This window comes from Thalassophryne amazonica, chromosome 19 (assembly GCF_902500255.1).
Source record: "Thalassophryne amazonica chromosome 19, fThaAma1.1, whole genome shotgun sequence".
Lineage (NCBI taxonomy): Eukaryota > Metazoa > Chordata > Actinopteri > Batrachoidiformes > Batrachoididae > Thalassophryne > Thalassophryne amazonica.
This window is the reverse complement of record NC_047121.1, coordinates 34,005,536-34,019,617: the sequence shown is the minus strand read 5'-3', so window position 1 is coordinate 34,019,617 and position 14,082 is coordinate 34,005,536. Positions and strand designations below refer to the sequence as shown.

At 40.1% G+C, this 14,082-nt stretch overlaps 1 protein-coding gene across 3 annotated transcripts in view; it reads left to right on the top strand.

Annotated features, from left to right (window-relative positions):
* Nucleotides 1-13,824, top strand: part of nin (ninein (GSK3B interacting protein)) — a 41,180-nt gene extending 27,356 nt beyond the window's left edge. The window contains exons 16-27 of one of the 3 annotated variants that reach the window (XM_034195399.1): nucleotides 1,130-2,250; nucleotides 5,646-5,744; nucleotides 5,816-5,885; nucleotides 5,992-6,159; nucleotides 6,240-6,350; nucleotides 6,961-7,074; nucleotides 7,988-8,164; nucleotides 9,157-9,291; nucleotides 9,400-9,501; nucleotides 9,606-9,698; nucleotides 12,691-12,804; nucleotides 13,040-13,824. In XM_034195399.1, coding sequence (XP_034051290.1) covers nucleotides 1,130-2,250; nucleotides 5,646-5,744; nucleotides 5,816-5,885; nucleotides 5,992-6,159; nucleotides 6,240-6,350; nucleotides 6,961-7,074; nucleotides 7,988-8,164; nucleotides 9,157-9,291; nucleotides 9,400-9,501; nucleotides 9,606-9,698; nucleotides 12,691-12,804; nucleotides 13,040-13,255 — 2,520 coding nt within the window. In that variant the 3' untranslated portion in view covers nucleotides 13,256-13,824. Of the gene's footprint in view, nucleotides 1-1,129; nucleotides 2,251-5,645; nucleotides 5,745-5,815; nucleotides 5,886-5,991; nucleotides 6,160-6,239; nucleotides 6,351-6,960; nucleotides 7,075-7,987; nucleotides 8,165-9,156; nucleotides 9,292-9,399; nucleotides 9,502-9,605; nucleotides 9,699-11,368; nucleotides 12,488-12,690; nucleotides 12,805-13,039 lie in introns of those variants that run through there. The other 2 variants (XM_034195400.1, XM_034195401.1) reach the window with 2 other exon arrangements.
* Nucleotides 13,825-14,082: the final 258 nt, after the last annotated feature.

The following is a 14,082-nucleotide window of genomic DNA, read 5'->3' as shown; positions in this document are numbered from 1 at the left end:
TTGTGATTTTTTTTTTTTTATTAATCTAGACTGTCTTTGAAAAGACATTGTGGCTTTGAATGGATTTACAGGAATTTACACAAGATAAATAACTTTTTACTATAAGGTGTGTTATTGATATTTTACCATGATTTTCAAAATATACAAGCTTTAGCTGTGGTTTTTGAAATACTTTAACAGTCTTTTCAGTCTTCATGAATTTCATGTAGTTTAATTGTTCTGAATTAATGCATAATTTGGTTTACAATTAAAAGGGAAATCATTCCAGGTCCTACTTCCATGTCATATTCTGTTATTTCAACATTATCATTGACAGTTCATATGAAAGGTTGAATCTAGGATAATTTAAATATGCACTTCTTTTGAGATTTTTCTTCCAGGAGATGCTGAAAAAGTATCATTGGGTACAAAATTAATTTGGTTTCTGGGGTGCCGTGGACCCTAGACCCCGGCTCCCCGAGACTCCTTTCTGTATTTTGTCCATTTTACTTTTGCGCAAATGACGGCATCTCATAAAATCTCGTTCTGTACAGATTTGAAATTATTGTACACAATGTCGTTATTCGATGGTGGTCTCAAATGTGAAATTTTACACTAAGTCATATAAAACGTAAATTTATAAGTTGGTGGCATTGTCTGTCTGAACAGGAATGCACACCGATCTCCTCCAGGGACAGCAGTTCATCACAAATGCGTATCAGTACACTTTCAGGTTCATGTCTTGGAAGAAAAAGGTAAATTAACCAATTGTATTTATCGTCCCAAAATTTCTGATTGGAATAATCTGTTCGCTTGCTTTAAACTGCCTGGTTCAGTTTCCTCTTTTCCTCTAGTTCCATGGAGAGAGCATGGAACTAGAGTGACAGTCTGTGAAAATGAGACTGAAATGTCAGTGACTTACAGAAACAAAAAAGCATGTGTGTATCATACTGTGCAGTCGTACCGTGTATTCTGCGTGCATTTCTGTGAACCAATCCTTTGCATGTGTACCATATGGTTCAATACAAATACATGTATTGTGACACCTCTACAATATAACACTGCAGACCTTATGGAGTGAACTTGTTTGTTGAAATGCATGAAAATGTTTTTTAATTCCTCTGTATTTATATTCTTTCAATTGTTGCAGATCACTGAATTTAATGAGACACTAGAAAAGCAGAGGGAGGCCCATGAAGGTCACACAGTTGCTTTAACGCTCCAACACGAGCAAGAGGTCCAGACTTTGAGAGAGAGGATGGCCACTTTTGAAAGCCACGCAGAAGCACTCCAGAGCCAGCTTGAGCAGGCGGACCTGGAGCGGGCCAGTCTGGAACAGAAGCAGGCTGAGGAGAAGGAAGAGCTCAAAAAACGGCAAGAAAATGAACTCGAATCCCTCAAGAGGGAGCTACTGGGAACCAACACTTCCATTGCAGACCTCCAACAGCAGCTTAAGACCTTTGAAGTTCAGGAAATTGAGACTGCTAAAAATCATACCTATGAGATTGAGAAACTGAGGGAAGCGCATGCTGTGGAGATTAAAGAACTTGAGGGAAAATATGTGAAGCTGCTAGAGGTCAGACTGGAAGAAGAGAGAAAGAAACTTCAGGATGAGAGGTCTGAGTTGGAGATTAGATCTTCAGCTAAATGTGAAAGGGAGAAGGAACTTTTAAAACACAATTATGAGGAACAACTGAAGGCACGGCTAGAGGAGGCGAGATTGACGTATGAGGAAGAACGCAATGAAATGATAATGAGACTGACAGAGCAGTGGCAGAAAGAGAGAGCTCAGCTGGACGAGCAGCACAGCGAGTCTCTGCAGGTTCTCCTGGAGGATGAGATGTTGGCACTTGTCAGAGAACACGAAAAGAAGGAGAGCAAGCTTAGAGACGAGTGGGAGATCGAACGAGCTGAGCTTCAGAAGCACCAGGAGGAGGCTTTACTCAGAGTAGCTGAAGAAAGATCGCAGTTATATGAGAATTGGGAGCACAGGAGTAAAAGCCTAAAGGAGGAGTGGCAAAGGGAAAAACTGCAGCTGGAGGAGGATTATGAAGGGATGCTTCAGGATAGGCTGATGGAGGAAAGGGAGAAGTTTGACGCTGAGAAAGAAGAACTGGAGAAGATGCTAAAATGCTTAATGGAAGTGCAGAGGGCTGAGCTGGAGGAGCGCCATGGAGACGTGATACAGGGGCTGACTGCCAGGCACACTAAGGAGAGGGAGGCACTGAGCAGGCTGCTGGACAAACTGCGAGATGAAGTTGCTCAGGAGAGGTGAGACACACTCTAATTTATTAGAATAGTTTCATCTTGTCAGTTACTGATAAAACATTTGCAGCATGTTTGTTGTGCTGTTGCTGTAACAATCATAATGACAATGTGCAGGAGGGAATTTGAGATCGGCTTCATCCAAAGAATCAAAGAAGTGGAATGCCGGTTCTCAGATGATCAAGAATCTGTTGCAGAGCATTTTCAGGCTGATGTTCAAAAACTCAAACAGAAGTATGAAAGTGAGCTGGAGGCTCTGTCTAAAAGCCATGTGGAACAGAAGCTCCACTTAGAGGTAGAACTACAGAAGGGCCTCAGGACTATCGAAGAACAAAAGCAAATGATGCTTCAGGCAGCGGAGCAAGAAACGGCAAGAGTAAATCAGCGGGCAGAAGAACAACGCGAGTTAGAAAGCAGCCACAAGGAACAAATGGAGACGCTAGTGATGCAGAACCAGCAACTGCAAACCGAACTGGACAGATTAATTTATTCAGCCCAGACAAAAGAGACAGAGTTGAGCAGGCAGCTGAATGAGCTTCATAACCGGCTACAGGAAAGCCTCGTGAGTAAAGATGAACTTACTGCTCAGACAGCACGTGAGAATGAGCGCCTCTTAAATCAGATGGCTGAAGAGTTTAAAGAGAAAAGAGAAGAACGTCTGAGTCATCAGTTAGATCTTGAGACAAAGTACAATGAGTTGCTTGTAATTTGTGAGAGGCAGGTTACAGATCGGATTCAACTCTTAACTGAGAGTGATGAGTTGAAGACGAAGATCGAAGAGTTTGAGGTCCTCCTGAAACAGATGGCACTTGATCGTGAACTTGAGAGGCAGGGACTGCAGGAAACTATATCCATTCTCGAGGAAAGGTTGAAAGGTCATATTTGCTTCTGCAAGTCACAAGAGAGAGATGCAGGACATGTTGATGCTGAGAGCATTATTGGAATCGGACTCGAAGCAGTGAAAATGAAGCTCGATCAGCATGTAGCTGAACAAGTTGAGAAGCAAGACGTGGGTCGCTCAGATGTAATGATCACTCATATTGATGAGCTACTGAACAGCCAAGAATATAATTCTTTGTCTGGAGAAGATCAGGAACTGTGTTCTCCGCCTTCTAAAGCTTGCTGTAGAAGATGGAGTGATGATAAACCAAGCAGTGATTGTGAAAATTGCCCAGATTCTGATGTTCTTGATACATGTTCCTTAGATCACAAATTGAACTATTTATCACCAAACCTTGACATTCCAGTTGAAATAACACAATTTCTGGTTGGACAAGAAGGCGTGATGATAAAGAAGACTGCCAATGCACTAAACATGTGCTGTGAAAATATCAGATGGCCTGCTGATGATGGTCAAAGTGATGCTTCAAAGATTAAAGCCACTGAAATTGAAGAGCAAGATGGTCAAAATGCAGTGAAAAGTGCTGTGTGGTCTGAATGCACCAGAGTTGATGCTGTTCCACAAAATCACAGAGGAGGAGACCCTCAAGTCTGTTGTATCACAGAAACTGGTCTTTATAATAATGACAGTTCTAGTGCACATGGAGTAACAGCTTGTCACGAAAACAACGCAGAAAACTTACATCGACATGAGAATCAATATGATGATGGGAACCGTCAGAATTTTAAACTCAAAACAGGTTTTAGCCTCACAAAGCAGCGTGAAGTTCATAAGATCGACTTTTTGCTTGAGGTCTCTGAGGATGTAGCTGCTGATGAACACCCACCATACTGTGAGAATAAAGTTGTTCTTGAGTCATGTGAAGAGACGAACAAACCTCAGCACACTCTGTCTTCAGACAAAGAAAAACGGCATACAGCTGAACAGCGTTGTGAGATTGTGCCGTATCCTTCAGAAGTGGAGGAGATGGCTGTCCCTGTTGACTTGTTCCCGCAAGATGGCATGGATGTTTGTTTACCAAATAATTGTCATGAACGCAAACAAGAAGTTAAACTGATGTCCTCCTCAGACTGTGACAATTCAGCTGCTAAAATTTGTGATGCTCAGGCAGTGTGTGCACGTGATTGTTTAGTACATCCGAAGAAATATAACTGTGAGTGCCGTCATGGTTTCTTTGAGCTGCAGACCTTTTATATCAACACCACAGAAGAGAACATTCTCTTGCATGAAAAGGTTACTTTGCTTCAACAAAAGACTGATTTACTAGAAAACCTTTTGGCTCATAACAGTGAAAAGGTCAAAATGGGCAACCAGGTGTTGGAGGAAAATTACATCCTCAGTGTTAAAATGTTGTTTTTAGTGGAGCAGGTGAAGGTGCTGCAAATAAAGACGCTGAAAATGACAGAGCTGCAGATTAACTACGAAGATTGCTTGTGTGAAAACGCCAACTTGAATGACCAAATTACAGAACTTGAGAGTAAGGTGTTGATGCTTGAAAGCAGGATGAGTAGTTTCCCTGATTTCCAAGATGATGAGATTTTACTTTTGGATGAGGTTGGCAGAACGACAGAAGAGAATGTTCATCTGCCTGAATTGGGGCCTCAAGATGAGCTTCTTTTGGCCACGCGTTCAGAACGTGGGCCCTCAGAAAGCATGAAAGTAGATTTTGTTCCGCAGCTGAACCCTCAGCAGGTGGCAAAGGGTCAGTCATTGAACAACTTGGAGGATTACTGCATGGAGTTTGAGAAGCAGAACGCCAGTCTTCGCAGAGCCATCACAGAGCTGCAGAGCAGGTCACAGACATTAAACAAAAAGACCCAAGCCCATAGGTAACTTGGAGAAAACGCAGGTCCCAGTCCTACTTCTGTGCCGTGGCCTGTCTATTCCTTTCCCCCATGTAAGCTTGTAAGTGTTGTGATGGAGGGTGCAGTGCTGTTTTCCCATGACGAAATACTCAAGGACTCCAGATCTAGAACATGTGTAGATTAGCTGCTTTAATCCCTGTAGATGACCTCTGTAAAGCAAACACAAAAAAGGTGATTTATTGTGTAAACCATAGATCAATCTGTGTCTAGTAAAGAATTGTTGTGTGGAGTGCAGCTGCAACGATTAATCGATTTGTTTTTTTTTAATTATTATTATTAAATGGATCATCATTTAGAAATTAAGAATTTCTTTATTTTTTTTAATATTCTCTGTCAGCTTTTTGAATGTGAATAGTTTCTGGTACATTTTATTGGTTTCTTTACTCCTGTCTGTCTGACGTGGACAAAACAAGACATTTAAAGGCATCGTGTTGGGCTCTGGAAAACAGACATGTTTCATAATTTTCTGACAATTTGTGGATTTAACCACTAATCGATTAATCGACTGATTATTTTCTCAAATATTTGATGAAAATAATTATTATTTGGAGCCTGGGTGCAGAATAGTTTTTATTTGGTGCTACTGAATTTTTCCTTGCAGCATCGTATTTATTTTTCTGACTGTCTGCGTGCAGATCTGAGGCCAGCCACCTTGCTGAAGAAAACCACAACCTCAGACAAAAGATCAACATGCTGAAGGAAGAGGATTTAAAGGAAGCAAGGGCACAACTGCTGTAAGAAGCAACTCATTAATGTTAATCATTTTTTATCATGAAAGATTTGTCTAATTTCTCTTTAATTTTAGGCAAACATTGGAACATCTAAAAACTGAGAAAACAGCAGCTGAAACATTGGCAAACAAGTTCAATAAGGAGGCAAGTTTGTTACCTAATTACTATATAATAATTGACTAATTTTCTCTTCACAGCGTTGAAGCAGTTGCCACTCAAAGCACCTGACATGTTACTCGCTCTTCTGCAGATTTCAGAGCTGCGTTTGAGGAGCCAGCAACTTGAGGACGAGAATGAGAGGCTGTCAGAAGAAAACATCCAAAATGTCGCTGACAGGAACAAACTGAAACAACAGCTGGCAGAGTTGACAAAGGAGAAAAATAGGAGAGAGGCGTTCCCAGCTGAGGAGAAAACTAAGGTAATTGGTGTTTTGTAACAGACCGATAGTGGTTGTGGTTTCTGCAGCAGCTAGTTAATTGGTGGCTGTCTTTGTGTTAGCTGGCAGCTTGTGTGTCATCTCTGGAGTTGACCAAAGCTCTGGAGGAGGGTGTCCTGCTTGAGGAAAGAAACACACAGCTAATGCAGCAGCTCTCTAACCTCAGAGAAAAGGTGAGCAATGGGTCCTGAAATGAGCCACGACCAAAACCATAGTGTGGTCAGTAAGTATCAGCACCACCTTTATTTTCACTAAATGACATGACCATTAGTGACCAATAACTCAACAGGAGATCATCTCATAATCAGTCAGTTAGCCAGTGGATTGAATTCCACTTTCTGCTGTCTGAGTGCAAAAAGCATTTTTGAACAAAACGTAACTGTGATTTGCTCCATACTGGACATGACATTGCCATGTACAGGTGTTTCTCAGGCTGTAGGAATCTTGTCATGAGATTGTTTGCCAAATTAACAGTCCAGTCACTGATATTATCAAGGTCAATCTGACCCATTTTAGTAACTACAGCGCTTGCAAAATTCTGTTGTACCTGCTTGAATGGTAAATGTCCACCAGGTGGAGATATTACTCCATTTCAAGAACCTTGAGTACAGACTGCTGTTACTTATAGTAGTAGATGATTGGAAAGGTTAATAAAGAAATGCTAAAGATGTACATTTAAGTTGTGAGATATAAAGGTTAAAAAATATGGTTCTATCTTGGTGTGATTTGCCAGTTGAAACCAAAATTCAAAGATTGTTTACAGCTTTTCTCACTCACACTCAGGTATTGAAGATGGACTCTCTGGAGAGTCATATTGGTCAACTGTTGGAAGAGCAGAAGAACACAAATAAGGAGACCCAGCTCCTCCGCAACCAACTAGCCAAAGCTCAAGAGAGGGTAAGTGTACGTGTTCCATGATGCATAACACAAATGGCTGACGCATATCCAAAATATCCTTGTAACTGTCTGATCTTATCCCAACTGCTTTTCAAAATGGCTGATGCACAAAATGTCCTTGTATTTGGTAAAACTGTCTGATCTTTTTACAACCGTCTAATTGATAAAACCATCTGATCCTTTTATAGATGTTTAATTGATAAAACCAGTCAGCATGATGTAACACTCTGTTTTATGCATGACACTACATACATAAACACAAGATTTTTAGATAACAACCATGAACGTACCGCGGACAGACAGCCGCCTATTTTCACCTCACTTTGCAGCCACCTCACATAAAAAGACACTGATTCAAGCCAGGATAAGGACTGCTCATATGGGGGTGGCTTAGGCTGAAGGAACAAAAGGTAGTAAAGGAGAAAAATCTAGGTTCTTTGATCCAGGTGTTTGCATGCGACCTGTTCAAGATCCCAGCGCTGAGATGATTTCTTTGTATCAGTGTAACTACTCTTTACAATACAACATCTCAACTTTGAAATCCGTTTCCCCTCCAATTCCTCTTGTTGATCACTCACAGTGATAAAAGAACCTAACTGTAAGTTTACTGTAATGTACAGAATCATCTTGCCATTAGAAAATTCTTCTTCAATCAGTGCCACAAATGGTACTGCAGCTCGCCGTGGGGCAGGGCGCCGCACAGCTGCACCTGATGTTACAGCTAAAATGATGATCAGATCTTTCAGCGATTAATAGTGATGGTTGAGAATAAAACTACAGTGTAAAAAATGATTAAATGTCACAAAGATTGACAGAAAATCCAACTTTTGAAGAATGCCAGGTATTCAGATATGCAAATGCAACAACTAATGTATGTTTATAGTAGATTTAATTTTGCTTTGGGTTACCACAGAACTGTGTCATGGAGAGAGCCTTGCACTCAAGTGGTTTCCAGAATCCAAGTAAGAAGTGGTACAGGGATGAGATGTCTCTGTTGGAAAAGGAGCAGCAGCTACTGAGGCAGGAAAATGAGAGACTTCTGGCAGAGGTGTGCAGCATTAAAGGAGAGCTTGTTCATTCCAGAGAGAAGGTAAACAGCCAAAAGCTAACACTTATAATTGGTGACGCAAACGGCTACATTGTACAAGGACAGAAGTCAAATGTGTAGTAGAGGTGACTGATGCATATATATATGTAAAATGAGAATCGAGTCGTAACCCTTCATTGACCCCTGCCTGGCTCTAGCTACCACCTTCAGATGACTATCATCCATTTTTGATTAGGCCATGGTACACTGAGGCTGGATTATAAGTGTCTTTTAGTCCCCTTAAGCGGTACTGATTAGGTCAGCGTTGATGACTATTGGAATTGAGAACCAGTTCCAAATTTTTCAGTCCATCAGAATCTCATACCTCAGACATGATCAATTCCTCTTATTGATGGTGCATTACAAATGCTGATGGTTCAGCATTACAAAAACTCACGAGTCATGACATCAGATGTGACATCATGATGCTAAGCGCTGTATCTAGCAACAAGGAAATGGCTGCATTGACACTGAAAACCTGTGTAGGTCAACATTTTTCACATAGAAAACTGAGGAATTGATGAAGAATCAGGCCAATAATCATAATCGATAATGACATTGATATAGAGTAAAATCTCATCCTTTCCCTGATTAAGGGTGAGCCTATCAGAGACAGGATGGTTTGGAGACAGTCAGTGGGGAAGGTTTGGACATGTGGAGAGAAGGGATAAAGAGTATATAGGGAGAAAGATGCTGAGGATTGAGCTACCAGGCACGAGGAGAAGAAGGAGACCAAGGAGGTGGTTTCTGGATGTGCTGAGGGAGGACTTGTATGTGGGGGCAGATGACAGGGTGAGACCTGCTGTGGTAACCTTTAATGGTGTCAGCTGTAAGGAGTAGGTGTAAACAACTACAGAATGGTGGTAGCAATGTGACAGTTGTCCTGTGCATGCATGGATTTATTTTTAAGGCTTTTCTCTTTAAAGTATGTTGGTTTATAAACTTATAAATCATCTCTGACCATTCAGTCAGTCACTTTCTTATTTTGTGTGCAGGTTCGGCACCTTGATGCTACCATCCTGTCCCTCAAACAGCAAAAGCAACAGAGTCAGTCTTGTTTGCTGAAGGCTTTGGAACAGGAAAATGCTTCTCTGAAGCAGGAACTACAGGCTCAGAAGGAGCTGACCAGGGTAAAAACTATACCAGTTTAAGCAGAAACTTTCTTTGAGTTGTTCCCACCTCTGAACACAATGTGTCCTCTTGTATTCTCATTGGTGTTTTTTGTATGTTGGTTTTAGGGCTGTGAAGCTCAGGCAGGACATACAGAGCTTGAGAGTCTTCAGCTGGAAAATGAGACACTGAAGTCCCAAATGGCTCGGATGTCTACACAGCTGATAGAGGTACAGTAAGGCGACTCCAGGCTAATTTACTGATATAAAGTGGGCAGTGACAAGGTTGTACAGCAGTTTTTGTGACTCTTTTGTCCTCTGTTTTCTGTGTTCAGTCATTTCAAGTTCAGCTGGCTGGACTTCTGCCACCATCACCTCACAGAATGCCCAGAGGACAACATCGTGGAGAAGATCTGGACAACATCCAGGTATAGCAAAACTTTGAACAGAATATACAATATATGTTTCATATGCACATGATGATACAGTATATGATTAGCTCAGTTTTAATCCAATTAATACAAGCAAATTAAGAGCTTCTTGTGCTTTCCAAAATCACTTCACCTGAGCCTATTTTGGAGTTTACTTGGAATTAAAGATATGATGAGGGAGTTTAGTACCTGAAAAGTGGGTATTTTTGCATAGTTTTGTATTAAATCATCTCATCTGTGATTTCTTTTGTCGTGTTGTGGTCACTGCCAACAAATTAAGGCATTAAAGACTGTAAGAAGGGAACACAATACATGCAACAGTAACAATTTTTCTGTTGCCTCTGTACCACCACAATGGAGTAAAAATAAACGATTGAGATGTACGTGCAGTGTGTGTAGTGTATGTAGACTTCTAGCCTTGACTCTATGGGTTCAACAAAGAGAAACCGCTATTTTTACTCAGAGGTTACCAGTAATTGGACAAACGAAATATTTTATTACTTTTAATACAAATCAACACTTTTTTACAGCCAGTTTTCTTGACACAAATCAGGGAATGGAAACATGAACATTTTCAATTCAATGAATATATCTTGGGCTTCATTTACATAAACCATTAAGAAATATGGACTAGGTCAGTGTGGACCTGCTGATCTCAAGTTAAAAAGGGTGAAAACAAAAGAACTTACATTAAGAAATGGTAGACTAAGACTAGAGAGGAAAGCCACCCAGACATCCATGGTGACCCAGAAGGAATTAATAGGCTTCTGTGGCTGATTGCAGAAACTGCAGAGTGCAACTTTTCTCTGTTCCTTCACCAGTTTCACAGTTGCATGATGCAGTGACCCAGAAAAGGATTTTCATTCAAGAAACCATAAAATCTATGCTTGATTCTCCCCTGGGCCTTCTGGCAAACTGGTTGAAGTTTCACATCTTTTTTCTTTTATAAAATTCCAGTGTGTGCTTTGGAAAATGAACAGTAATGTAACGTATGGTTATTTTATTTGTTAAACTCGAGCAGCAATTAGGTCCATCTCTACTAAAAGCCATTCTCTAATTTCACTTTTTAAATATAAAAACGTCCAAATGTAAAAAAAGAAATTGTTTGTTTGCTACTATTAGCAATGCAAACTGTCTCAGTAAATGAGTGCTACTTAGTAAGTGTGATTGGATGATTCCTTCCAGCAGCTCACTTTTTTTGTTCCTTTCACATCATTATTGTTAAAATACTGGGTTTGCTGGTGTCTCTGTTACATGGAAATGTCCATCCACCTTTGTCCTCTTTTATAGCTTGTGTGTGTGTATTTAGGATGTGGTTCCTGTTTGTTTTCCTCATTTGTTTCTGAATTTACCATCTTTAATTTTCCATTTTGGGATTACCGTGGTGTAATACGCTGGGTGTGGTTTCACTGTGGCTTTCTTTTCCATTTGTCATCTTGTAGAGAGTCGTGTTTCAGAAACCTTGTTTCCCCTCTTTTGTAGAAATAATGTAACCGTCTTCTCAAGCACTCCACTTTGATAACACCTGACCTGCACCTGTGTGGTTTTTACCTGTGGTAGTCACTGTGGACCTGTGTGAGGTTTAATTATGTGACAGGCTTGTGTAGGTTTTAGGACTAATGAAGAGGATGGAGCCTTGGTGAAGTGTACCTGCCTTTTCTCTCCAGGGGGCGATGCCAGAGCAGCGAGCAGCTCACGCAGACAGCTACCGGCGCATCGGTGGATTGTAACAGCACCTTTCCTGCTCTCCACTTTAACCTCTGTTCTTCTGAGACTGCTTTCCTCTGCTCTGCGCTTCTCATGCTGTGCTTCATGCACACGGTGCAACTTTTTCTGGGTCTTTAAAGGAGACTGAGTGCACACTCAGCTTGAGTTTGACTGATACAAAAGGCATGAAGGTGTAATTGTAACTAACTGCTGCTAGGAGGCAGAAGCGCACAGAGAAGGATCCTGATGGTTTCCCCAGTGGGATAATCACCATTGTAACATTATCATCATAATACTGATCTACCAGACGCACCACCTAGTGGATTCGTCATCTACATGCTTTAGTTTTGCTGCAAAGTTTTAGAAGCATTCAGTCTCTTCATGTTATCTGTGCAGTAAAGCTGTTTTGTGGTTTGATTAGCTGTCTTTATTACGGGGATGTATGTAGTTGTGTGTTTGTTTGAAAGTGAGTTTATAAAGCTTGAAGCGAAATCAGTTTTTCTTATGATTCCTGAGGAGTGTCAAGTTGAAACGAGGTTGGTGCCTAACAGCCTTCTGAGCCTTTTTTCCTCACTAGCTGCTGTGTGTTTCTGGAGAATTGTCGACGACTAAACGGAGTGTCCCATGTTGTTTTTCCTGTGTGTCTTACATTTTTACACTAAATGTAGGTAAACTTTTCTTTAAATTCGTCAGCCCATGTTCATGTTGTATTTGTGGTCTGGGACTGTCTGTTATCTGTGCTGCTGCTGCACAACCAAAATGAATCGTGTCTTTCTGGCATGTATGGATGTTTTTCTTGTAGTGGGTTCCTACTGTTGTTTTTATTTATTTATTTTTGTTTTAAGCAGCTTATCTTTTGATTGTTTGTGGTCTTTATAAAACCCACAAGAATGGTTAATGTTCTAATCATGTTTTGTCAATAGTAATATATTTGTTTTTAATGATATCAGGGTAAAATATTTTTTATTTATTTCAATAGAATGATGCTAGGGTTCATTTTATTTATGGTTATTTATTTTTATACAGTGTCCTCTCCTAAAATGTTCTAGACATTTAATAAAGCACCTGGATGACAAACATGTGGTCTGTGTATTGTTGTTTTTTTTTTTTTTTTTTTTTTTTTTTTTTTGCCAAAATTTAATTCTTTACGCCAACTCAAAGGTTGGAAAGCATTTACATACAAAAAAAAAAAAAACTAAGAAGCTTATCAATCCTTTGATTACAGTTTTAGAAATTTCTTACAGTTTGATTGTAGGGATTATTTTTTTCCCCTTCTCACCAGGAGGAAAGGGAGAAGAAAATGAAACGTATGGAAGTGCGTATGAAGGAAATTGAGCAGTCACTGCATAACGTCAAGCTGCTTCTCAGAGAGAAGGTTGCTCAACTGAAAGCCCAGGTAGGTGAAAGATGTCGCTTATAAAGCAAACTTTATGGTTTAGGCAATAACTAGTTTGAATATAAATTTTTGAAATAATCTGGAGAATCACAAAATACGGTTTGAATTAAACAAATGGCCAACAAGTTTCACATCTGTTGTTTTGACGCTGGCACATTTTCTTTGGAGGAACCTGCATCAAATTAAAATATTTCTTTGCATGAAGCTTCAAGCACTTAATCTATTAATTTTCTAGCTACACAAGAACGGCAAAGCAGATGTGCTGATTAAGGACTTGTACGTGGAGAACAGCCAACTGCTGAAGGCTTTGGAGAGAACTGAACAGCGACAGCAGATTGCAGAGAAGAAGAACTACCTACTGGAAGAGAAGATCTCTAGCCTGAATAAGATAGTCCGGGATCTAAACCCATCATCCCTTTCCCCGTTACCGTACCACTACAAATGCTCGTAAAGTATTACCCAAAATTCCAGAGGTGCTCGGAGCATTAAGAGTACCGGTACTTGACTTGCCAGGCAAGTGTTACATTTCTGCTGTTAACAGCACATCATTCCTAATAAATAAACTGCTTGAACAGTCATTCGACCAAATGTACAAAAACAGTTTAATGTCCATTGCGTCTTCCCCATTACTATATCATGTCTCGAGTTGAAAGTAAACATGAGATCACAGTGTAGACTTTCAGCTGCAATTTGAGGGTATTTACATCCAAATAAATGTGTTGTATTCAACATGACAGCTCTGGATTTCATGTGAATGATAACCAAAGTTGGGTAGGATTACTTTGAAAGAATACATGTGGATTACATGTATGTGTGTACATACATTTTGATTACTTGTAATCTGATTACTTTTGGATTACATTTCAAAGTAATCCTACCCAACCTTGATAACCGTAACAGTTTCTTAAATGCCAATTTGAAATCAACACTACACTATTCGTTTCTTATTGAAACGAAGTAATGAGGAATTATGCTCATGTCCACGGAAGTTGAAGAGACAATTACGGCCACCCCCCAAAATTTAAATCTCAAAGTAAAATGACTTCAAATTCAAGCTGAATGTCTGGATTTTGACCTCTTATTCATTACTTGCGTTCAACTCCAGTTTTAATATCTGCAGTTAAAGTAAGTTTTTAAAGTGTTAAATTATGCACCTTTTCAGCAGACTAACAGTCCAGTTAATGTTTAAAGTTGAATTGAGTTTAGAATTATTGTCAGGTCATTGAAACTGCTTAAGTGTTTTGTCTGGCACTTTAAAGGAAAAGGAGCTGCTGCTGC